General features: G+C 38.3%; 1 protein-coding gene across 1 annotated transcript in view; it reads left to right on the top strand.

The window, feature by feature from the left end:
- The window catches only part of AGBL4 (ATP/GTP binding protein like 4), a 1,461,703-nt gene that overhangs the window by 918,417 nt on the left and 517,593 nt on the right, over nucleotides 1-25,693 (top strand). Inside the window, exon 5 of the mRNA XM_030823879.1 lies at nucleotides 19,512-19,728. Within this exon, the coding sequence (XP_030679739.1) occupies nucleotides 19,512-19,728 (217 nt within the window). The remainder of the gene's footprint in view (nucleotides 1-19,511; nucleotides 19,729-25,693) is intronic.

Here is a 25,693-nt window from a genome sequence, read left to right as displayed (position 1 = left end):
GCCCTGCCCATGAAACCATTTTTTCCCTCCTAGGCCTCTGGGCCTGTGATAAGAGGGGCTGCTGTGAAGGTCTCTGATATGCCTTGGAGACATTTTCCCCATTTCTTGGTGATTAACATTTGGCTCCTTGTTACTTATGCAAATTTCTGCAGCAGGCTTGAATTTCTCCCCAGAAAATGGGTTTTTCTTTTTTTATTGCATCATTAGGCTGCAAATTTTCCAAACTTTTGTGCTCAGCTTCCTCTTGAACCCTTTGCCATTTAGAAATTTCTTCTGCCAGATATGCTAAATCATCTCTCTCAAGTTCAAAGTTCCACAGATCTCTAGGGCAGGGCAAAATGCCACCAGTCTCTTTGCATAGCAAGAGTCGCCTTTACTCCAGTTCCCAACAAGTTCCTCATCTCCATCTGAGACCACCTCAAGCTAGACTTCATTGTCAATATCACTATTGGCATTTTGGCCAAAGCCAGACAACAAGTCTCTAGGAAGTTCCAAAAATTCCCACATTTTCCTGTCTTCTTCTGAGCCCTCCATACTGTTCCAACCTCTGCCTGTTACCCAGTTCCACATTTTGGGGTATCTTTACAGCAGTGCCCCACTCTCTGTGATACTAATTTACCATACTAGTTCTTTCTCAGGCTGCTATGAAGAAATACACAAAACTGGGTAATTTGTAAAGGAAAGAGGTTTAATTGGTTCACAGTTCCACATGACTGGGAAGGCCTCAGGAAACTTACAATCATAGCTGAAGGGGAAGCAAACATGTCCTCCTTCACAGGATGGCAAGAAGGAGGAGTGCTGAGCAAAGAGGGAAAAGCCCCTTATAAAACCATCAGATCTTGTGAGAACTCACTCACTATCACAAGAACAGCAGCATGGGGGTAACCGTCCCCATGATTCAATTACCTCCTGCCGGGTGTCTCCCATGACATGTGGCAATTATGGGAACTACAATTCCAGATGAGATTTGGGTGGGGACACAGCCAAACCATATCAGGCTGGAAAGAGAAGGAAGAACAATCTAGAAACAAATCAGGATACTACATTTTGCAGGATTCTGCACTGTAGAAGAAGAGGAAGGAAGCCTTCATGTAGATGATTAATCCTTTATCATTTCTCTGAGAGAAGCACTACGTGAAAATTGGGCAAAATCTTACTCATGGAACAGCTTCCTGGAGAAGCCCGTCCACCACAATACCCATCCCTACCCAGCTCTGCAAGAACATGGACCTAGAAATGGCAGGGCACGGACAGTCAGCCTTCTTACTTCTCTGGCATTATCCCCTCACCAATACACATTCACTCCATTCAGTTAACAAATATCTATTGTGAGTATTCCATGTGTCAGGTACCATCATATACTAGATTATTCACTAGTGAGCAAAAAACAGATACTGTCCCTACCCACATACAAATTACAACCTAGTTGGAAATATAAACTATACACAAACAAGCACCATACATGCATAATTATAAATTGAGATAATGCTTTGAGGAAAGGATCTAGTTGCTCCGAGGGAGATTAATAGCAGCTAAAACAAAAAAGATGGGTAGAAACTAGCTAGGCAAAGGAAGAAGTTAGTGTGGAGAATGGAATGAATGGAAGGAAAAGTGTTCAAAGGTCTTGAGATAAAACTATGAAGTGGGTGCATCTGAGGAAATAAAAACGTCATGTTAAAGAGTTTGGATTTTATTCCAGCATAACTGGAAATTGTGAATTTTAATCTAGGAAGTGACATGATTCAATTAAGCTTTTTTTTCTTTTTCTTTTTTGTTTTGAGACAAGGTTTTATTGTTACCCAGGCTGCAGTGCTGTGGCACAATCACGGCTGACTGCAGCCTGAACCTCCTTGGCTCAGGTGCTTATCCCACCTCGGCCCCACAAGTAGCTGGGACTATAGGTTCGTGCCACCGCACCTGGCTAACTTTTATATTTTTCTTTTCTTCTCTCTTTTGATAGAGACAGGATTTTGCCATGTTGCCCAGGCTCATCTCAAATTCCTGAGCTCAAGGGATCCACCTGCCTTGATCTCCAAAAGTGCTGGATTTACAAGCATGAGCCACCACTCTGGCCCAATTAAGCTTTGAAAAGGCTATGCAGAGAAGGGAACTGAGAGGGGAAGAGTAGGAAAAAGGAAGCTGGGCAGAGTAGAATACTTTTTTCAGCAAACTAGCCAAAACATGGAAATGTAGTAGACAAGTAGATAGATTGGAAATATTTTTTGGAGACAGACAAATTTAAAGTCTTTTAGAGAACTTAAGACCTTAGTGAGATGTGAAAATTTCAGTAAATGATATCTAGCCAAAAAAATTTAATATCATTTTTGACTTTGTTCTTACTTTTTCACATTTTCATATCCAATCCATCAACAAATCCTATAGACTACCTTTGAAACAGATTCCAAATCTCACTTTTTACCCCCTCCACAGCTTCTTGCTTTACTTAACCCATTATTATACCTTGCTTGGACAGCCACAATAGCTACCCACTGGTCTCGCTTTCACTCCTCCCAATCCCCAGATAAAACTCTTACCAAAGACAAGGCCCTATAATCTAGTCCCCTCCCCCACTTTCTAACTCATTTTCTGCCAGTCTCCTCATCACTTATTCCTATTTATTCACACTGACATTCTTACCATTCCTAGAGACACAGAAACTTATTTCTGTCCTTGGACCTTTATGCTTGCTGTTCTCTCTGGCTCACTGTTTTTCCAATTATATATACAGTTTATTTCCTCACTTTGCGTTCTACTAAATGGTTACCTCTCTGGCCATCCTAATTTAAAAAGTCCGTATGTTACCCTCTATCCCCTTATCTTGCTTTTTCTTTCATTATTATTATCATTACCTTATACTATATTATACATTGATTTGTTTGTTTATTGCTCTTTCCCATTAGAATTTAAGTTCCATGAAAGCACGGAATTGCTTTTTTTGTCCCCTTCTGCTTCTACAACAGCTAGAAAAGTGCCAACATGGGAAGCTCTTGGGCAATATAATTTTTTAATTTTATATTGACAAATAAAACAGGCAGTATTTATTGAAGGGTGAAAGAGAGTTAAAGTTAACTCAGGTTCCCGGTTTATACAATTGCCTGGATGTAGATGGTGAAGCTATTCACTGAGATAGGAGTACTTTTAGAAGCCCAGATTTGGGGCATGTCAGGAGATCAATTTTAATCAGGTTAAATTTGAGGTAACTTTGAGACATCCAAGAGGAGCAATCAGGTTGGCAGTTGGATAGAATGACCATATAATTCATCATTCCAACTGAAAGTGAATAGAATAACTAAAAAAAATTGTGTATTTTTTGAAATATTGTTTTTTGAAAAAAAATTGATTTTATTACATTAGTAGACTTACAAAATATTTTGAAAATCTATTTTTAAAAATAAAATTTAATCTAAAAATAAAATTAATAGGCATTCATGTACATTAAAGCAAAAATGTTTAAAAACATTTATTTTCTTAAAATCAAAGTAATTATTTTTGGCATACATTCACATGCTTTACTCAGTTTCTTAGCTACACCTACATCTAACACTGTGTCATTGGTATTTTTATGAAGAATATTTTTTTCTAATATGTTCTCATGATTTTTAGTTCTTGATGACATTGCCTTTGCCTTTAATCTTCTTAGAGTTACATATTATGATGAATAAGTTTGAAACTGTTGACAGATTCAATTAATTATTCTTTATAGAACATACTATCCTTAAATTAAAAAGACATTTTCTCTATAGGTACTGAGGTACCTCCCTGATAAATTTAGAGCACATTTTCTAAATAAGGGACATTCCTAGATATAAGCTTTTTAGTATTGAAATATATAAATATTTCAGTCCAAATATTTATACGGTTACTTCCTTATTTACTCCCTTCAGGACATTTTTCTTTGATTTTTTTTTTATAAAACAAAATTTATCAAATGAGGTGCTTCTTCATTCTTTTAAATGTTCACCAAATGTAGATATTATAAAACTGAAGGCCTTCTCAATTTTATTCCACTGTAGTACAACATATAAATGTACAATTAAAAATAGGAGCTTCATCAAAAGACTCTACTAATAAGCTGTTATCCCAAAGTAAAATCATAGAATTTCAAAATTTAGTCTTGTATTTCAATTTTGCTTTCACCATTTAATTTGTGCAATTTCTTTCTTGCTTTTGTAAAGACAACTGTCATATCTTCTTGTTTGCAAGCTTTATTTTAAATAATTGCAAATTGATAAAAGCTTTAAAAGCTGAAGCACTTTGGTGCTTCATTTATTGAATATTTGATTAAAGATTGCCAATTGATTTTGAACAAAAGACAGCCAAAATGTAAAAGTCTCATTAACAATAACAAAGAAAAAGTACAAAATCAATGTAGATTAACAAAATTTTGAGCATTTATTAAAGACTCAAAATTTCTGAAATCACACTGGTGTCAGACAGTAAAGACAAAGTGTGGTCTGGCTTTCTAAAACTTTATAAAAACATTTTTTTCATGTGTAGTTTAATGTTAGCTTCATACAAAAATTGTATAGTTCTGTTTGGGTACATTTTGACAACTATGGCTTCTATTTTGAAGATAGAAAATGGAAGCTTGTTTGGATGTAATTATGAATTATGTAGACACCTCAAACCAATTCAAAATAAATTTTACTCCATAGGTTTGTTTATTTAACAAGTGCATTGCTTTCACCAAACCAAAATAGGTTTGCTGATTTAACAAGTACATTGTTTTCACCAATTTCAAAAAATACCAATTGTATTCATATTGCCCTAAAATAATTTTTTCTTTAATGTTTAACTTTTGAAAATGAATAAGCTGTATCAGCACTACTAAGACAGTATTTTAGCTTCAATAGAATTAATTTCCAAAAGCTTTACTTCGGTTACATGAATTGGATGAAAATAATTGAATTATATTGGAATTCAGGTAAATTATTTTGTTTGATATATCTGTTGACTTTGATATAAAACTGCTGGTTTTAGTTCTTTTGCTAATTGAGAAAAGACATTGACAGCTACCACTTTATACCCAAGAGAACTTGGAATTGGAAATGGTCAAGATTATTTTAAAATAGTCATGTAAATAATAAGCCAGACATCAGAAGTTATATGTAGTATAGCTCTGATGTCTGGCTTTTCATTTAGAGCAAATGACTTTTCTTGAATAATTTCAATCATATTTCTTCTATGCTTCTGCTTTTACATGTGTAAATTGTAGTATTTTGGCACAAGTTTTTCAAAAATAAGTATTAACTATTTAAGTAGATGTTGATGTTTCTTCAGCAGATTTGTGTCTTCTGATTTTTATGCGGGCATGTTATCAGTACATCCCTATCAGGATCATAAACACTGACAAATGTTTTATACACATTATGTATTTATTATTGCATGTCATGAGAAATGGAAATTTAATAGTTAACTTTCCTAAAACATACACTTTTGTAGTTTTGAGCTCATTGCTGGTAAAAGCGTAACAGACAAAAAAATTTTTTAAGAATTTTAACTAAACAAGAAAATAAACGCATAATTTTATATTACACCCTAGCATAAATGTGTCAAGAGCATTCAGACTATTCCCTATAAGCAGGACTGCTTAGTCTCTATTTCCCAGGCATATTTCAAATTCTCCTAACCAATTATTTTCCACATTTCCTACTGATCCCACTAACTAGTAACCTGGAGGCTCCATGTATCTTGAAGGTTATAGCATGGGTCACAGCACAATTGACTGGTACAACAAGCTGCCAGCAGGGACAACATCTTTGAATATTTCTCACACCACCATTTGGAAACTGAAGGTATTAATTGCCCTCCTGTATCCAGACACACTTAGTTTTATCAGACAGCACATTCCTTGAAAGGTAGATATTGGTTACTTTGGGTCTGCAAAAGGTCAAGAGGAGAAAACAGGTTATCACTGTTTTTGGTTAATAAGCATGTATTTAAATTAAGACCCCATCCATTTTCACTTTTTCCTTGACCCCCTACCTTGACTTGCTCTGTCCATTTCATACCCTAAGCACACTTAGTGCGAACTTGGAATTCATTGTTCCCAACCAAGAAAGAGCATGATGCCAACTATCCATCACACACAGCATGATGAGTATCACATTTACCATTTACTGAGCACCCCGTATGTGTCAGGTGCCAATCTCCAAACTTCACAACAAATCTATAAGGTAAACACTATTTGCATTTTATAGATTGGGAAACCCAGGCCCAAGTTTACATGACTGATTAATAATAATGGAAATGGATTAGAGCCTAAACCCACATTAGTTCTACTATACAATGACTGCATTTCTAAAAGACATCCAAAGCTAGAATTGAACATAGCCCTATCTGTTCATTCAAAACCCAGCACTGACTGACTCATTCATTCAAAATATTTATCAATTGCCTCTATATGCTAGGTTTTATGCAAGGTGACAAGGGGATTCCAGTCTAGTGACTTCACAACCTGAATGATTATTGTTATTCCACCCATGATGTAACAACAAAGTAATCTGGATACAAAACTTCAGTGCAAACCTGACCCATTTCAGCTATGGTCTACCACCCAATCCCAAAGCACCCAGAATTCTAATACTGCCTCATGTACCATCCCATACCCCAGCAAATGACAGTTTTGAAAACACAGTCCTTTTCACCTAAGAGTTTCACAACAACCCTAAGAAGGATACAGGATGCTTTTTAGTAACCGCATTTTATACAGAGGCACGGGGGAAGAATATACCAAGAGCTTGGACTAGAATCCAACTCCTAGCCCCTTGTTCAGTCTCCTCTTCTTGCTGCCTATCAGAAGTCTGGATTGGAGAAGATGGAGTATGTGATTTATAGCCTCTCATTGCATGGGGTGCCTGTCACTGGAGTTTCTGTCTGCATTGGCATTCTGCCAGCAGCCACCACAGGTAGGAATATTGTTGCTGTCCATGACCAGGGGGAGTAATCAGTCTCAGATATTCCTCAGCTCCAAACAAGCCTAAGTAATTGGGTTTAATTTTAATTTTTTAATGGCTTGGAATTAATAGAAGCAGCTGCAGCCACAGTGTGTGGGTGTCCTTCTCCAGAAGGCACAGACCAAAAAGAAAAAAATCCCTACATATAATATAAACTCTGAAAAATAAATAATACAGTGTTTAGGACAAAAAGGTTAATTCAAGAATCGAGCAATGTCTTTTTGTTATCAAAAATTCAGCTGGCAATATGTAGCACTGTCTCTCTCCTCCCACCCTGAGTGCCCATCAGCCCCTGATAAGATGATAATCTGATTAGACACTGGGTTTAAAAATGTGTTGCCTGTATCTGAGCACTCTCTCACTCTTTCTCCCCCTCCTTGTGACTCACCAAGAGATTAGCTGTGACAAAGTGCGGAGAGAGATAAGAATAGATGTGCTGGTGACAGGAGTACTATTATAATTATTTGGGGGAAGATAGGATTGGAATTAGAATGGGTCCTGTTTGCCTAGGGAGGGTGCATTTAGAATATGGGTATCCATCCAAGGTCCCTGGCTATGCCAGACATCAAAGAGGAAAAGGAGGGGGGCAAATCGCTCAAGCTAGGTGATAGCCTTGGTTGTTCCAGCCAAATGTAGACTAAAGGCCATGTGTTGGCATAGATGACAAATGAGAGATTCAGCTGCCCTCACGAAGGGAAAAGGAATGAAATCTTACCTCAATTTCAAATATGCCTGAGAAACTACATGCCAGTTTGCTTCCAGTCCCTGAGTAGATGAAGTAAGGGAACCAAGAGACTATAACTGCCGTTGTTGGATAAATCTGAGGTAGCACAGCCTTGGAATGGTGGAAAGAATATGTGCTTAGCATTCAGACAGTAGTGTACATCAAACAGATAGCACAGCTATTGAGATTCAGAAGGTGCTTAAAATTTGCTACTTCCTTTGGGGATATCTGAGTGATTTTGTGATCCCCTTGTTTTGCACACCTTTTTTCAAGACTTACAACCTGGAAAGAATGATTTTTTATTATGTTGCTTTCTGCTAATTTGAAGAAAAATGCTTGTGTCTACTGGGGTTGAAACACTTTTATTCCCATCCGTATTTCTCTGCTTGATTAGAGAGGAAATTAGGGCTCCTGTCTTTCAAGGCTCTTGAGGAGGACTAGAGAATGCTGTTGTTTTAGAGAAACTTATATACTGCATTAAGTCTGGGACTTCTCTTCTTCCTTATGTTCTGGTAACCTCCAAAATGATGCTTTGGGAATTTAGCTGAGGGGTCTGAACAGAAAGTAGAGAGGATGATAGATGGGAGGGGAATCATTCATTCACTCATAAGTCAACTCAGTCATTTAACAAAATACGTTGAGCTCCTCTTCAAGGCCAAGTATTATGCTAATGCTGAGGATTTTGAGGTGAATCCGAAAAACAGCAGTATCTGCCATTAGTATTTAGAGCAGTTAATTCATCCTGAAGTTGTTGACAAAGACTTCAAAGAGGAACTATCATTTGAGCTAGGCCTCACTTATCTATACAGAGATGCACTGTGTAGAAAAGAATGGGAATAGGAATTATAGGCAGAAGGAATAGCATTTAAAAAGGCAAGGAGGTTTTTGAGAATATGATATATTCAGGGCATGACTTATAAGTTTCACTAGAGAGAGTACAATGTATATATATTAGTGGAGCTAACATTATTTATTCACAAACATATTTATCTAATTCATAAGTGTTCTTGACACTTCATCTATAAGCCTTTGTATAGGTCCTGGAGAACTAGAGAGGAACAGTATGTAGTACCTGCCATCCAGGAGAGCTCAATCTCATAGTGGAGAAAGGAATATGTTTAAACTGATGTAATGAGATAGAAGCTATCATAGAGTATGTTTGTGAATGTGTTGAGTGTGTAATGCATGAGAGAGTGCATGTGTGTGTGTGTGTGTGTGTGTGCACGTGTGTTTACTCAGAACATTCAGTCATGATGACTGAATCTGAGGATGTGAGTTACAGACCTCCCTCATTCATGTGGATGTCCTCAGGACGGGGAACTCAGTACAAGGCCTTATTCCAAGAGCTGGATCAGCCTTTAGTCCCCAAGTCTTGAAAGCACACACCACAGGACCTGAAATATTCCTGGGTGTCTGGCAGGATCGGGTGTTGTGCCATTTTTTTCTGGGGTCTTCTGGGGAGTCATGAACAACCTGCTTAAGCATAAAGGTTCTTGACTCTACCTTTATTTTCATACCATTGATATAATATGAATAACTTCAGAGGATTGTTGAGAGGAATAAAGAAAATACATTATAAAGTACTTAGAATGGCCTAGCACATGGTCCATGCTATATAGATATTAGGAAATAGTACTATGATAATTATTATTATTATCTTATTGTTTCCATGGATACCACAGACTATCTGTGTTAAATGGAATCAGAAGTCTGCCTTGTCTAACCTAACATCAAGTACAGGAACTTGATCCCCTAAAGCTTCTAATACTTCTACTTCTCTGTAAGGCAGCACTCTCTACTTTCTCTTCAGCTGAATGTTAAAGAGTCTCTACTTTATACTGAACTAGAATCTGCCTTCTTGTGATACCTACCAATGTTATTCTGGGATAAGAAGGTTTTTTCTCTTTTTTTTTCATTGCTTTTTAAATAATTAAATATTGCTTGAGACCACTCTATGCCATCACTAGAGGTAAAGAAGTAACACAGTTTATATTTTTTTTTATTTTATTGTTATTATCCTTTAAGTTTTAGGGTACATGTGCACAATGTGCAGGTTTGTTACATATGTATACATGTGCCATGTTGGTGTGCTGCACCCATTAACTCGTCATTTAGCATTAAGTATATCTCCTAATGCTATCCCTCCCCCCTCTCCCAACCCCACAACAGTCCCCAGTGTGTGATGTTGCCCCTCCTGTGTCCATGTGTTCTCATTGTTCAATTCCCACCTATGAGTGAGAACATGTGGTGTTTGGTTTTTTGTCCTTACGATAGTTTACTGAGAATGATGGTTTCCAGTTTCATCCATGTCCCTACAAAGGACATGAACTCATCATTTTTTATGGCTGCATAGTATTCCATGGTGTATATGTGCCACATTTTCTTAATCCAGTCTATCGTTGTTGGACATTTGGGTTGGTTCCAAGTCTTGCTATTGTGAATTGTGCCGCAATAAACATACATGTGCATGTGTCTTCATAGCAGCATGATTTATAATCCTTCGGGTATATACCCAGTAATGGGATGGCTGGGTCAAATGGTATTTCTAGTTCTAGAACCCTGAGGAATCGCCACACTGACTTCCACAATGGTTGAACTAGGTTACAGTCCCACCAACAGTGTAAAAGTGTTCCTATTTCTCCACATCCTCTCCAGCACCTGTTGTTTCCTGACTTTTTAATGATGGCCATTCTAACTGGTGTGAGATGGTATCTCATTGTGGTTTTGATTTGCATTTCTCTGATGGCCCATGATGATGAGCGTTTTTTCATGTGTTTTTTGGCTGCATAAATGTCTTCTTTTGAGAAGTGTCTGTTCATATCCTTCACCCACTTTTTGATGGGGTTTTTTTATTTCTTGTAAATTTGTTTGAGTTCATTGTACATTCTGGATATTAGCCCTTTGTCAGATGAGTAGGTTGCGAAAATTTTCTCCCATTTTGTAGGTTGCCTGTTCACTCTGATGGTAGTTTCTTTTGCTGTGCAGAAGCTCTTTAGGTTAATTAGATCCCATTTGTCAATTTTGCCTATCGTTGTCATTGCTTTTGGTGTTTTAGACATGAATCCTTGCCCATGCCTATGTCCTGAATGGTATTGCCTAGGTTTTCTTCTAGGGTTTTTATGGTTTTAGGTCTAACATTTAAGTCTTTAATCCATCTTGAATTAATTTTTGTATAAGGTGTAAGGAAGGGATCCAGTTTCAGCTTTCTACATATGGCTAGCCCGTTTTCCCAGCACCATTTATTAAATAGGGAATCCTTTCCCCATTGCTTGTTTTTGTCAGCTTTGCCAAAAATCAGATGGTTGTAGATATGTGGCATTATTTCTGAGGGCTCTGTTCTGTTCCATTGATCTATATCTCTGTTTTGGTACCAGTACCATGCTGTATTGGTTTCTGTAGCCTTGTAGTATAGTTTGAAGTCAGGTAGCGTGATGCCTTTGGCTTTGTTCTTTTGGCTTAGGACTGACTTGGCGATGTGGGCTCATTTTTGGTTCCATATGAACTTTAAAGTAGTTTTTTCCAATTCTGTGAAGAAAGTCATTGGTAGCTTGATGGGGATGGCATTGAATCTATAAATTACTTTGGGCAGTATGGCCATTTTCACAATATTGATTCTTCCCACCCATGAGCATGGAATGTTCTTCCATTTGTTTGTATCCTCTTTTATTTCATTGAGCAGTGGTTTGTAGTTCTCCTTGAAGAAGTCCTTCACATCCCTTGTAAGTTGGATTCCTAGGTATTTTATTCTCTTTGAAGCAATTATGAATGGGAGTTCACTCATGATTTGGCTCTCTGTTTATCTATTATTGGTGTATAAGAATGCTTGTGATTTTTGTACATCGATTTTGTATCTTGAGACTTTGCTGAAGTTGCTTATCAGCTTAAGGAGATTTTGGATGGAGACAATGGAGTTTTCTAGATATACAATCATGTCATCTGCAAACAGGGACAATTTGACTTCCTCTTTTCCAAATTGAATACCCTTTATTTCCTTCACCTGCCTAATTGCCCTGGCCAGAACTTCCAACACTATGTTGAATAGAAGTGGTGAGAGAGGGCATCCCTGTCTTGTGCCAGTTTTCCAAGGGAATGCTTCCAGTTTTTGCCCATTCATTATGATATTGGCTGTGGGTTTGTCATACACAGCTCTTATTATTTTGAGATACATCCCATCAATACCTAATTTATTGAGAGGTTTTAGCATGAAGCGTTGTTGAATTTTGTCAAAGGCCTTTTCTGCATCTATTGAGATAATCATGTGGTTTTTGTCTTTGGTTCGGTTTATATGCTGGATTACATTTATTGATTTGCGTATGTTGAACCAGCCTTGCATCCCAGGGATGAAGCCCACTTGATCATGGTGGGTAGGCTTTTTGATGTGCTGCTGGATTCGGTTTGCCAGTATTTTATTGAGGATTTTTGCATCAATGTTCATCAAGGATATTGGTCTGAAATTCTCTTTTTTGGTTGTGTCTCTGCCAGGCTTTGGTATCAGGACGATGCTGGCCTCATAAAATGTGTTAGGGAGGATTACCTCTTTTTCTGTCGATTGGAATAGTTTCAGAAGGAATAGTACCACTTCCTCCTTGTACCTCTGGTAGAATTCAGCTGTGAATCCGTCAGGTCCTGGACTCTTTTTGGTTGGTAAGCTATTGATTGTTGCCACAATTTCAGAGCCTGTTATTGGTCTATTCAGAGATTCAACTTCTTCCTGGTTTAGTCTTGGCAGGGTGTATGTGTCGAGGCATTTATCCATTTCTTCTAGATTTTGTAGTTTATTTGCGTAGAGGTGTTTGTAGTATTCTCTGATGGTAGATTGTATTTCTGTGGGATCGGTGGTGATATCCCCTTTATCATTTTTTATTGTGTCTATTTGATTCTTCTCTCTTTTCTTCTTTATTATTCTTTCTAGCAGTCTATCAACTTTCTTGATCTTTTCAAAAAACCAGCTCCTGGATTCATTAATTTTTTGAAGGGTTTTTTGTGTCTCTATTTCCTTCAGTTCTGCTCTGATTTTAGTTATTTCTTGCCTTCTGCTAGCTTTTGAATGTGTTTGCTCTTGCTTTTCTAGTTCTTTTAATTGTGATGTTAGGGTGTCTATTTTGGATCTTTCCTGCTTTCTCTTGTGGGCATTTAGTGCTATAAATTTCCCTCTACACACTGCTTTGAATGTGTCCCAGAGCTTCTAGTATGTTGTGTCTTTGTTCTTGTTGGTTTCAAAGAACATCTTTATTTCTGCCTTCATTTCGTTATGTACCCAGTAGTCACTCAGGAGCAGGTTGCTCAGTTTCCATGTATTTGAGCAGTTTTGAGTGAGTTTCTTAATCCTGAGTTCTAGTTTGATTGCACTGTGGTCTGAGAGACAGTTTGTTATAATGTCTGTTCTTTTACATTTGCTGAGGAGTGCTTTACTTCCAACTATGTGGTCAATTTTGTAATAGGTGTGGTGTGGTGCTGAAAAAAATGTATATTCTGTTGATTTGAGGTGGAGAGTTCTGTAGATGACTATTAGGTCCGCTTGGTGCAGGTTTGAGTTCAATTCCTGGGTATCCTTGTTAACTTTCTGTCTCGTTCATCTGTCTAATGTTGACAGTGGGGTGTTAAAGTCTCCCATTATTATTGTGTGGGAGTCTAAGTCTCTTTGTAGGTCACTAAGGACTTGCTTTATGAATCTAGATGCTCCTGTATTGGGTGCGTATATATTTAGGATAGTTAGCTCTTCTTGTTGAATTGATCCCTTTACCATTATGTAATGGCCTTCTTTGTCTCTTTTGATCTTTGTTGGTTTAAAGTCTGTTTTATCAGAGACTAGGATTGCAACCCCTGCCTCTTTTTGTTTTCCATTTGCTTGGTAGATCTTCCTCTATCCCTTTATTTTGAGCCTATATGTGTCTCTGCATGTGAGATGGGTTTCCTGAATACAGCACACTGATGGATCTTGACTCTTTATCCAATTTGCCAGTCTGTGTCTTTTAATTGGAGCATTTAGCCCATTTACATTTAAAGTTAATATTGTTGTGTGTGAATTTGGTCCTGTCATTATGTTGTTAGCTGGTTATTTTGCTCATTAGTTGATGCAGTTTCTTCGTAGCCTTGATGCTCTTTACATTTGGGCATGTTTTGCAGTGGCTGGTACCGGTTGTTCCTTTCCATGTTTAGTGCTTCCTTCAGGAGCTCTTTTAGGGCAGGCCTGGTGGTGACAAAATGTCTCAGCATTTGCTTGTCTGTAAAGGATTTTATTTCTCCTTCACTTATGAAGCTTAGTTTGGCTGGATATGAAATTCTGGGTTGAAAATTCCTTTCTTTAAGAATGCTGAATATTGGCCTCCACTCTCTTCTGGCTTGTAGAGTTTCTGCCGAGAGATCAGCTATTAGTCTGATGGGCTTCCCTTTGTGCGTAACCTGAACTTTCTCTCTGGCTGCCCTTAACATTTTTTCCTTCATTTCAACTTTGGTGAATCTGACAATTATGTGTCTTGGAGTTGCTCTTCTCAAGGAGTATCTTTGTGGCATTCTCTGTATTTCCTGAATCTGAATGTTGGCCTGCCTTGCTAGATTGGGGAAGTTCTCCTGGATAATATCCTGCAGAGTGTTTTCCAACTTGGTTCCATTCTCCTCATCACTTTCAGGTACACCAATGAGACGTAGATTTGGTCTTTTCACATAGTCCCATATTTCTTGGAGGCTTTGTTCATTTCTTTTTATTCTTTTTTCTCTAAACTTCCCCTCACGCTTCATTTCATTCATTTCGTCTTCCATCACTGATACCCTTTCTTCCAGTTGATCGCATCGGCTACTGAGGCTTCTGCATTTTTCACGTAGTTCTCCAGCCTTGGCTTTCAGCTCCATCAGCTCCTTTAAGGACTTCTCTGCATTGGTTATTCTGGTTATCCATTTGTCTCGTTTTTTTTCAAAGTTTTTAACTTCTTTGCCATTGGTTTGAATTTCCTCCTGTAGCTCGGAATGGTTTGATCGTCTGAAGCCTTCTCTCAACTCGTCAAAGTCATTCTCCATCCAGCTTTGTTCTGTTACTGGTGAGGAGCTGCGTTCCTTTGGAGGAGGAGAGGCGCTCTGATTTTTAGAGTTTCCAGTTTTTCTGCTCTGTTTTTTCCCCATCTTTGTGGTTTTATCTACTTTGGTCTTTGATGATGGTGATGTACAGATGGGTTTTTGGTATGGATGTCCTTTCTGTTTGTTAGTTTTCCTTCTAACAGACAGGACCCTCAGCTGCAGGTCTGTTGGAGTTTGCTAGAGGTCCACTCCAGACACTGTTTGCCTGGGTATCAGCAGCGGTGGCTGTAGAACAGCAGATATTGGTGACCCGCAAATGCTGCTGCCTGATCATTCCTCTGGAAGTTTTGTCTCAGAGGAGTACCCAGCCGTGTGAGGTGTCAGTCTGCCCCTACTGGGGGATGCCTCCCAGTTAGGCTGCTCGGGGGTCAGAGACCCACTTTAGGAGGCAGTCTGCCTGTTCTCAGATCTCTAGCTGCTTGCTGAGAGAACCACTCCTCTCTTCAAAGCTGTCAGACAGGGACATTTAAGTCTGCAGAGGTTCCTGCTGTCATTTTGTTTGTCTGTGCCCTGCCCCCAGAGGTGGAGCCTACAGAGGCAGGCAGGCCTTCTTGAGCTGTGGTGGGCTCCACCCACTTTGAGTTTCCAGGCTGCTTTGTTTACCTAATCAAGCCTGGGCAATGGCGGGCGCCCCTCCCCCAGCCTCGCTGCAGCCTTGCAGTTTGATCTCAGCAAGATCAGTGAGAATCCGTGGGCGTAGGACCCTCCGAGCCAGGTGCGGGATATAATCTGGTATGCCGTTTTTTAAGCCCGTTGGAAAAGTGCAATATTAGGGTGGGAGTGACCCGATTTTCCAGGTGCCATCTGTCACCCCTTTCTTTGACTAGAAAAGGGAACTCCCTGACCCCTTGCACTCCCCAAGTGAGGCCATGCCTCGCCCTGCTTCGGCTCACGCACGGTGCGCTGCACCCACTGTCCTGCACCCACTGTCTGGCACTCCCTAGTGAGATGAACCCGGTACCTCAGATGGAAATGCAGAAGTCACCCATCTTCTGAGTCGCTCATGCTGGGAGCTGTAGACCGGAGCTGTTCCTATTCCCACAGTTTATATTTTCAAGAAGCCTACTCTTTGAAGAAATATCCAAATATCCATTTACTTTTATTGTTCATTGTTAAGAGACAAACTAGATGATAAAAATCTTTTTATATAATTTTTTAAAGTAGAGAAAAATAAGGAAGACTCAATAGTCAGGGAAGGCTTTAGAGAAGAGCTGTGTTAAAGGGTAGTCACTTATACATTGATTTGTTCATTTAAAAAATATTTAAACCTTTGTTGACAATTGACTATATGCCTCATCTATCAGTAGGAATTCACCAAGTATGCAAGATGGTGGGGAAGGCAGACCAGGTAGAGGAAAGATTGAGTACAAAACATAGAGATATTGAAGGTATGGCACAAAATTGTGTTAGGGAGTTATGAGTAGTTGAATATAAACAAAGCAAAGGTTTCAAGGAGGGTGAAATGGGTGATGATGCTGGAATCACAAGGCCATCACAGGAAGCCTTGTGGGCCAAACTGAAATGTGAGGATAGGAAGTTGCTTAAAAGGTTTTTAGCAAGAGAGTACTGTAAAATCAGGTTTTTCTGGAAGTAGAAGGTAAGGCTGTAAGTTGGATGGCAAGGGGAAAAGGAGAGTGGAAAGATACTGTGGGGATTATGAATGCAGGCTTTTGAGCCACACTGGCCTAGGCTTAATACAGGATCTGCTGCTCACTGATCTTGTGACCTCAGGGAATCTTTTTTTTTCCTCTCGTGGCTTCAATTTTTTTTATCTGTGTAAAGGGATAACAGCCCCTAGCTCATAAGGTTATTGTGAGGATCAAATCATAATGCATATAAAACACTTAACACAATGTCTGAGACATAATGAACAAAATAAGGGAAAAATCAGAAGTACATCCCAAATGAAAGAGACATTTTTTCCTCCCTAGTTTCAGCCCCCTTTGCTTTATTCTTTGCATTACTTCAAAGTCTTGAATTTTGCCTCCTGAGCCCTCCTCAAATAGATTTCTGTTTGTATCCTTCGGAGAGTCTAGAAAATCTAAGCCCTGAACAGCATCTCAGTTTCCCTGAATGATTGCCCCAGAGCCCGTTAACTCTACTTTGTCTGCTAATCAGGTTAGGCATCCTGGCTCACCCAGGAGAGGAGCTCAACAGCTGCAGGCAGTAGACGGATTCTCCTGATAGCACATAATCAAATTCAGTGGAGACAGCAGGCTCTCAGAGTCAAGTTGCAGAACTTGGCTGGAAGAGGAGAAAACTGGTGACAGAATTTAAAACATATACCCTGGTTGGATATACTGGTAAATAAAGAGCTGAAAACAGCATCATAATCTGAGACCTGTAGGAACCACTTGTGAATGAAGACATACTCATCCAGGGCTCTAAGAGACTCAAACTCAGACCATCAAGTCAGGGCCTGAAGTGACTATCACAGACCATTGGCTGGAAACATCAAGGCCACTTTCACAGACATTCTCCCCAAATACAAATCAGGAACCCTGGGACTCGCATATGCCACCAGCCTGCCTCACTTTCCTGCATCTTCAATAACATCACAAATGTAGATCATCATATATTCTGTCCATATCCACATCCTTGCACTGGTCTGTTCTCTAACTAATCTTGACTCTTCACTGCTTCCTTCCCTCTCCCTCTTCAGACCTCTTCATTTTCCACTTTTTCCTCTGGAACTCAGCTCCATGGTTAATAATCCCACTTGGATCCTCAGTCTTTAAGTTCACTTCTTCCGTTACCCCTTGTCTTAACCAAACTAGACTTGGTTAAAAGTCTATGATGCTTAAATATTTGCTAAATAAAACAAAGAACTGAGGCCTGACTCTCTTGGAGGACATTACTTCCCCAATTGCCCTCTCAAGAAATCCTCATTCTTCTACACTGCATGTACAGAAGGATCAGGAGGGGTCACTTTCCTCCTCACTCCTCATGCACCTTCCAAGCCATCATTTCTCTACCTCATCAGTGATAACTCCAGAATTTAGTGTAGCAATCTAGTTAGAAGAAGGAGTGCCTATAAGATTTGTCTTGAAGATATATTTCCATTATAAGAAGACTGTTATTTATGTATTTATTGGCAGTAGCTTTGGGAGTAGGAGGCAAATGGACTCTATCGGTGGGCCAAACACCTCTAAACAACCTTTGATACTACCTCTGACTTTTATGTGAAAGCTCTGTTTCTTTGTTGCTTAGACTGCATATCTATCATCCTGCCTTTCTCCTCAGCACTTTCAGATTCTTACCCATCTTAGACCCCATGGCCCATCATTTCAGTCACTTTTTCTAATATAATCAAATAACAGAATATTTAATTAAATTTAATATAATCAAATGTTTGTACAGGCATCAATGCCATGTAACCACTGCTGTTCCATAGGAATCCCACAGCCACACCTCCCACCCCAGCCACTTAGCTTCAGAAAGACACTAAAGTAGAAAGAAGATTCTGCAACAAACAGAAAACTTTTGTAAAAGAAAAAAAGCGTATGTTATAACGCTGTATTCTATCTGTTAACAATTTTCTCCAGGTTGTTCTACCTGGAGACAGCACCCTTCTTGTTTTTCTCAATTTCCCCTCCTAAACCTTCCTCCGCACATTTGTCTTCATATGCCCCTGTAGTCTTTGGCTTCTCAATTGAATGCCAAGCCACTACAGGTGAGCCTTACATCCTTCATCCACTGTATCTGCACTCCCCAGGAGCATCCCTTCCTTTAAGGATCTTCCAAATCAACCTTGGTGGATAAGACTTATTAAGCAATTGATAAAAAAGCAAGAGTTACACAAAATGTGGAGCTGAACTGGCCTGGAATTGTCCATGTAGTATCATGGAAAGGACACAGTTTTAGGTGAGTTTTGAAGGATAAGCAGGATTTGAAATGATAGAAATGAGAGACATTCACTGCAGGGAAACATTGTGAAGAGGTTGGATATCATAAATCATGAGAGGGTAGAGTAACTCTTTAAAGTGGGTAAATGCAAAGACATTATGGAAACTATGACTGCAACATTTTTGTTTCCTGTTTGCATCTCAGTGTTTAGCTTAGCAAAATTTCCCACACAGCATATTTTAAAGCACTATTTCCCAAAGTACTTCTGTGGAAAATTAGTCTCATGGAATGCTCTGTAGAAAATAATAGTAATAATTTAGAGAAATGTTGAATATTTCCCCTTCCTTGAATGTATACAATGCATATGAGTTTATTTTAAAAGTTCTTAATTAGTCTTATAATTTAAAAAACCTGACTTCCCCAGGAAAAGTAGGCCTCTCCCATTTATATCTCTATAGCATCACAGTCTTTATTTACCTTCAAGGTACTTTTAGAATCTGTAATTATATTGTCTACTTATTTTTAATATTTTACTGACTGCTTCCCCACTATTCTCCATGAGGACAGAAATCTTCCTTGTCTTATTTATTATTGTACATAAAGGCCTGGGCATTTGATGCCACATATGTTAAGTGCTCAAAATAAGGATAAACAAGTGAATAGAATGTGTCTATTTTTGTTTAACTTTGCATTTTCCAGACATTTGAGAAAGGGTAGCACTGGATTGTGAGCAAAGAGCTGCCAGATTCAGGTCTGTTTTAGACAATATGTGATTTGTGTTGTCATTCTCCCAGGCCCATTACCCATGGTTCTTGATGTTACAGTTTTTCTCCAGGTATTAATTTATATGTATTACCTTTTGAAGCTTGAACAAATGTCTCATATGCCCAAATTTCTTTGTTTATATATTTTAGGCAAAGGCTGCCACCCAAAAATGTTTACTACTACCGCTGCCCGGACCACAGGAAGAACTATGTGATGTCCTTTGCCTTTTGTTTTGACCGAGAAGAAGATATTTACCAGTTTGCTTACTGCTACCCATATACATACACTCGCTTCCAACATTACCTTGACAGCCTGCAAAAGAGAAACATGGATTACTTCTTTCGGGAGCAGCTGGGCCAGAGTGTGGTAAGGCCTGTGCCAGGTTTGGGTTACTCATTTGGAAACAGGCAAACTTGGGATAGGGATGTAGCAATGGGTTTTTATGGAATGCAAATAACGAATACTGGTGCTTTCCAGAACTTTTAATAATTTACTAACTACAATTAAACAATTATATAATTAGTATTAATTTAACAATTCTTTAAACTATTGTTTTTATTGTGTGATTTATTGTGACTGTGGGCACCAGGAAGTCACAGAATAAGATATGAGACAGATGGTTGTTTTTCTGAATGAAGCTGATAAAGCTCTCTAGCAAAATACAAAAGTTAAGTGAATCCCAAAACCTCTGAGAGAAAAGGAGACTTTTACTAGGTGTTACAAAAGGTATGAAAGCATTTTATTACTGTGAGCCTCTGATAGGAAGAATACATTTCTTAGTGAACCAAACTCGCCTGCAGTACAGGTTAGCAAGTGGTGTGCAGTTTGGTTGTGATGGCCACAATGTGCTCTGTCTCTGTCATCCATCAGTTCCTGACTCTTTTTTCCTGCTCCAGGTTTAGTTTCTTGGGTCTAGAGATTTCAGTCTCCTATTCCATAATTGTTCCCTATTGATGATGTGACAAACTACCAAAAACATGGTAGTATAAAACAACACAAAATTATTATCTTATAATTCCAGGGGCTAGAAATACAAAATGAGTCTAACCAGGCTAAAGTCAAGGTATCAGCAGATCTGCATTTCTTTTGGAGGCTCTAGGGGAGAATTTATTTCCCTGCCTTTTCCAGCTTCTAGAGGCTGCTTGCATTTATTAGTTTGTAGTTCCCTTCCATCTTAAAAGCCATCAGTGGCTGGTTGAGTCTTTTTCATGCTGTATCACTTTGATATGAACTCTCTTTCACTTATAAGGATCCTTGTGCTTATAATGGATTTACCCAGATAATCCAGGTTAATCTCCATATAGCAAGATCTTTAACTTAATCACATCTGTGAAGTCCATTTTGTTATGTGAGGTAACATAGTCACAGGTTCTGGGGATTAGGAGTTAGACATCTTGGGTTGGGGAGTGTTGCATTATTTTGCCTACCACATCTTCCTACTTCCTTTTTTTTGAGATGGAGTCTTGCTCTGTCACCCAGGCTGGAGTGCAGTGGCAAGATCTCGGCTCACTGCAACCTCCGCCTCCCAGGTTCAAGCAATTCTCCTGCCTCAGCCTCCCAAGTAGCTTGGATTACAGCCACCATACCCAGCTAATTTTTGTATTTTTAATAGAGACAGTGTTTCACCATGTTGGCCAGGCTGGTCTCAAACTCCTGACCTCAGGCGATCTGCCCGCCTCAGCCTCCCAAAGTGCTGGAATTACAGGTGTGAGCCACCGCACCCAGCCTCTTCCTACTTCCCTCTCTTCCTCTTGTGCCCAAATTAGGATCTGAAGTTGTTCTTCATACTGGATTCATAGGTTTACCCTTTGTTGTCAGCAATACTTTGGTTGCTAATAAAGAATAAGCAGGTGCTAATTTGGTTTTATGTTTTACTCTTCAAAAAGTGTGGATTGTGCCCCTAAAAGAGGCTTATTGGACAGGCTCTAAACGTTCTAAATGAAGATACTGGTGAAATTGGCAGAAGATACTCTACTTGGGGTTCTGATATGTGTTGGTAGTTAAATGGACTCAGCCTAGTGACTGTGAGTTTCACATAAAAGTGAGACGCATTTCTAAATAAATCCAGGATACCTCAAAAAAGAGAGCAATAAAGAGGGCCTATGTGCAACTCAGGTACCTGAGAGACAAATCTGGTCATGTTATTCCTGTAGTCTGAGATTCTGTATGCACTATGATTTCACAGCTAAATATCTTTTCTCTACTCCAACCTTCTTCCCAACAGCGCTTCTCATGGTATCTTCCCGTTTGTATCTGTTGCCTATATATTTTGAACTGAAAATTGTTATACATGGTGTATGAGTCAGCATGCTAGCAGGAAACAGATGGCAACCTCAAATTAGGATAATTTAAGGAAGGTTTAATAAATGAGTTATTTACAAGGTGTGGACAATGTATGCAATGACAAGGTACCGTGAAATTCTCTAGGGCTAATAACAGCTCAAAGGGAATAAAGGGAAGGAATGGTTAACAGAACACAGTAGTAGAGAGTCATTTAGTGGGTCATCTCAGAAAGAATTGGTGACCTTCAGTTAAGGTACATGGTTAGCCTAAGATAATCCCATAGAGAATGGTAAGAAAAATAAATACATAGATCTCATTCTCTTACTTACATCTGATCACCTTCTAGGAGTCCATATTGGCCAGCACAACCAGAATCTAGAGAACAAAGGAGCCCATTTATGTAATTCATACAGATCAGCCTCCCAGGGAAAATAAAAAGATACAGAAGGGTGGAGAGTGGATGTAGAGGAACAAATAGAATACATTAAATGCACCTGGTCCAATTAACAGTATATTACTGAACAGTGAGCTTATTTGAGATGGGATTGTCAGAAAAATTCTGAGATGAGTATTTACCAGACATATGAATTGTGATCTTTTTTAAGAGAATGGGAAGTTCATTCATTACTCATAACTTTTAAGGCAGGATCTGTACATTTCACTCCTGTGCCCACCCAAACCTTCTCTTAGATTTATGACAGGCAGAATGTAGGTGCACAATGAATGTTTATTGAGTGAATGATTGAAACAACGAAAAAATGAATTAAGAACATGTCTGGAAGCAGTGTGAAGAGCTGAAAACAACAGAAAGCTAATAACAAAAACAATAAGATCAGTTAAGCTTTCAATAATAGATATTCAAAATAACATATATAAAATAACAACTTAAACAAGATAGACGTTTATTTCTTTTCAATGTAAAAGTCTAAATGTAGGCAATCCACAACTAATTTTATGGCTCTACTCCTTGAAAGCCTCAAAGAGTCAGGTTCTTTCAGCTTTCTTCTCTGTCATCCTTGGGATGTAGCCCTCAACCTCACGATTCAATATGGAATTCTACCATCATATCTGTATTCCATGCAGCAGGATGAAGGAGATGGTGGAGAAAGAAGAAGCAGTTCTATGGCACTGTCATTTACTAGAACTCATCCACATTTAACTAAAGGAAGGAAAAGAAATGAAGTCTTTGTTCTGAGTAGCCAAGTTTTAGCTAAAAATTGGTGGTCCTCTAACTATGTGGGAGAATTGACATTGAGGGACAGCTTAAAGTCCCTGCCACAGGAAATCTGAATTCTGCTTTCAGCTCTAACGTGAAACTACTTGTATTACCTTGAATTCTATGTTCCCTTTCTGGGGATAATTTTTTTCACCTATAAAGTGAGAAAATTTGACTTGAATAAAAGTTTTCAAATTATCCTTGAGGAATTCCTCAGTTGGAAAAAGTAATAGTTTGAAACTCCTGTCCTACTTCAGAGCCTGTGAGAGGCACTGTGGGGTTATATAACAAGGTATATATACAAGTCTTGATATACTTCCAGAAGTATATTCCGTACCAGGGGAAAAAGGACATCTCAAAACAGCTCTGATACTTTAAAACATATATAATTAAGGATATAATGAGTTGTTTAAGAAGTTAATAATAAAAATAAACATCATGGAGAATGTCTTTAAAAGCTAAAGATTTTGCTTTTAAGCCATCTTGAAAGATGGGTGGGGTTACAGAATACAGAGTTGATAATAAGGTAGCCCAGAAAGCAAGAAAAGCCAGAGCCATTGCCTGATGGTGGTAGTTGGTTAGAAGTCTGGTGTGATTGGAACTGGGAATTCATGGGGCTACTGGAAGATTAGGCTAGACGAGAAGATTCGGGCAAAACTCTGGAAAGCCCTGATTTTCATATTGGCTACATCCTTTATTCAGATTCAACACAACACACATACTGGGTTTCTTACTTTATATAGACTATTTGATTTTTTTCTCACAATAGTTTTGTAGAGTAGGCAGAACTGTCCCAGTTTGGGGTAAATAATCTGAGGATAAAAAATAAATTTCTTCGTTAAGACCACATGACTAGTTCATATCAGGGCCAAGATTTAAACCCATGGCTTCTAACACCATGTCCTGGCCCTTTGATGGACATTTTAACACCCAAAAAGATTTTTGAGAAAAGGATTTACCTTATCCAAAGCAGCATTTTAAGAAAGTAAATTTAATGGAAGTACAGGGTGTACCTGTGCCATCTGGACTAGATCAGGGAAGCTCTATGGGTTGGCTCAATCTTCTGTTCTGGGCCTTGATGAAGGTACTAGAGATTTTAAGGCTTTCTGGCATACTTTTGCAGACAAGTTGATTCTCAGTTACCAGGATATTTGATATGGCTTATGTCTGAAGGCATCACTATAATTAATTAATCCTTATTCCAATTCGGAGGGAGGATAATTACAAGTGGGAAGGCTAAACATGCCAGCATCTAGATCTCAGGGAGAGCAGGCAGGAAGGAAGATTTTGAATTTTTAGTGCTAGAACTATTAATCACTATGGTCATAGTTGTTACTGGTACTAATTATATCATCCAAGAATGCATTTTATTTTGTTACCAGTAGCCCCTTTTAAACCTACTGAACAAAACCCCTTTGAACATGTATTTAAAACCGTGTTCTGCCATTTAAGATAAGGACATCATGAGAAAGATATTTTTACTATTGTTTTAGTAGCTTTATTGAGGTATAATTTGCAGTGTATAAAATTCATGCATTGTAAGGGGATAATTTTATGATTTTTAGTATCTTATGATTTTTATAGAGTTGTGTAACTATTACCACAATCTGATTTTAGAACATTTCCATCATCTCAAAAAGTTCCCTTGTTAATTCTCACTTCCAGTCCCAGTCGTAGGTAACTGCCTATCTGCTGACACTATAAATTTGCCATTTCTGAACATTTCATATAAACAGAATTAGAGAATATGTGGTCATCTTATGCGTCTTGCATTTTTCACTTAGCACTGTAATACGGATGAACCTCAAAAATATTATAGCATGTATCAGTAGTTCATTTTTAGTGCTGAATAGTATTCCATTGAAAGGTATACCACATTTTATTTACCTATTCTCCAGTTCAAGGACATTTGGATGGATTTCAGTTTGGACTTACTATGAATAATGCTGCCATGATCATTCATGTACTTATCTTTGAGTGGACATATGATTACATTTTTCTTGGAGTGAAATCATTAGGAAATATAATGTTTTTGTTCAACTTTTAAAAGATAACTGTCAAACTGTGTTCCAAATAGTAGTGTCATTTTATATCCTTATCAGCCATGTAGGAGGGTTACAGTTTTCCCAGATGCTAGCCAACACTTGGAATTATCTGTAATTTTTATTATAGCCTTTTGGTGGGTATATCTCATTATAGTTTTAATTTGAATTGCCCTATGACTAATTATATTGATCATTTTCTCATGTGCTTACTTGCCATTCATAAATCTTCTTTGGTGAAGTGTCAGTTCAAATCATTTGTCCATTTTTACAACTGGGTTCTCATAAGAGTTTTAAAAGTTCTTTATATATTCTAACACAAGTCTTTTGTCAGATATATGTTTTGCAAATATTTTCCTCCAATCCACGCCTGTCTTTTCATTCATTCTCTTAATCTATCTTTTGAAGAATAAAAATTTTAAATTTGAAGTCCAATTTATCAAATTTTTAATGGATTATGCTTTTGGTGCTATTATGAATGGCAATACCTGTGCACCAAATCCTTGCCAGCATTTAGTGTTGTCAGTGTTTTTTATTTTGGCCAATCCAATAAGTGTGTAATTGTATTTCATTGTTGTTTCAGTTTTCATTTCCAAATGACATATGCTGTGGAGCATCTTCTCATATCTAAGAACTCTTGTCTAACAGAAGGCCACAATGATTTGCTCTTATGTTATTCTTCTGAAATATTTATATATGTAGCCTACATTAAAGTGTATAGTTCATTTTGAGTTAGTTTTTTACGTGGAATAAAGTAAGGGCCCAAGTTCATTTATTTGCACATGATAAC

This window comes from Nomascus leucogenys, chromosome 12 (assembly GCF_006542625.1).
Source record: "Nomascus leucogenys isolate Asia chromosome 12, Asia_NLE_v1, whole genome shotgun sequence".
NCBI classification, from domain to species: Eukaryota; Metazoa; Chordata; class Mammalia; order Primates; family Hylobatidae; genus Nomascus; species Nomascus leucogenys.
Note: the sequence above shows the minus strand (reverse complement) of the source record. Positions and strands in the feature narration are given on the sequence as shown.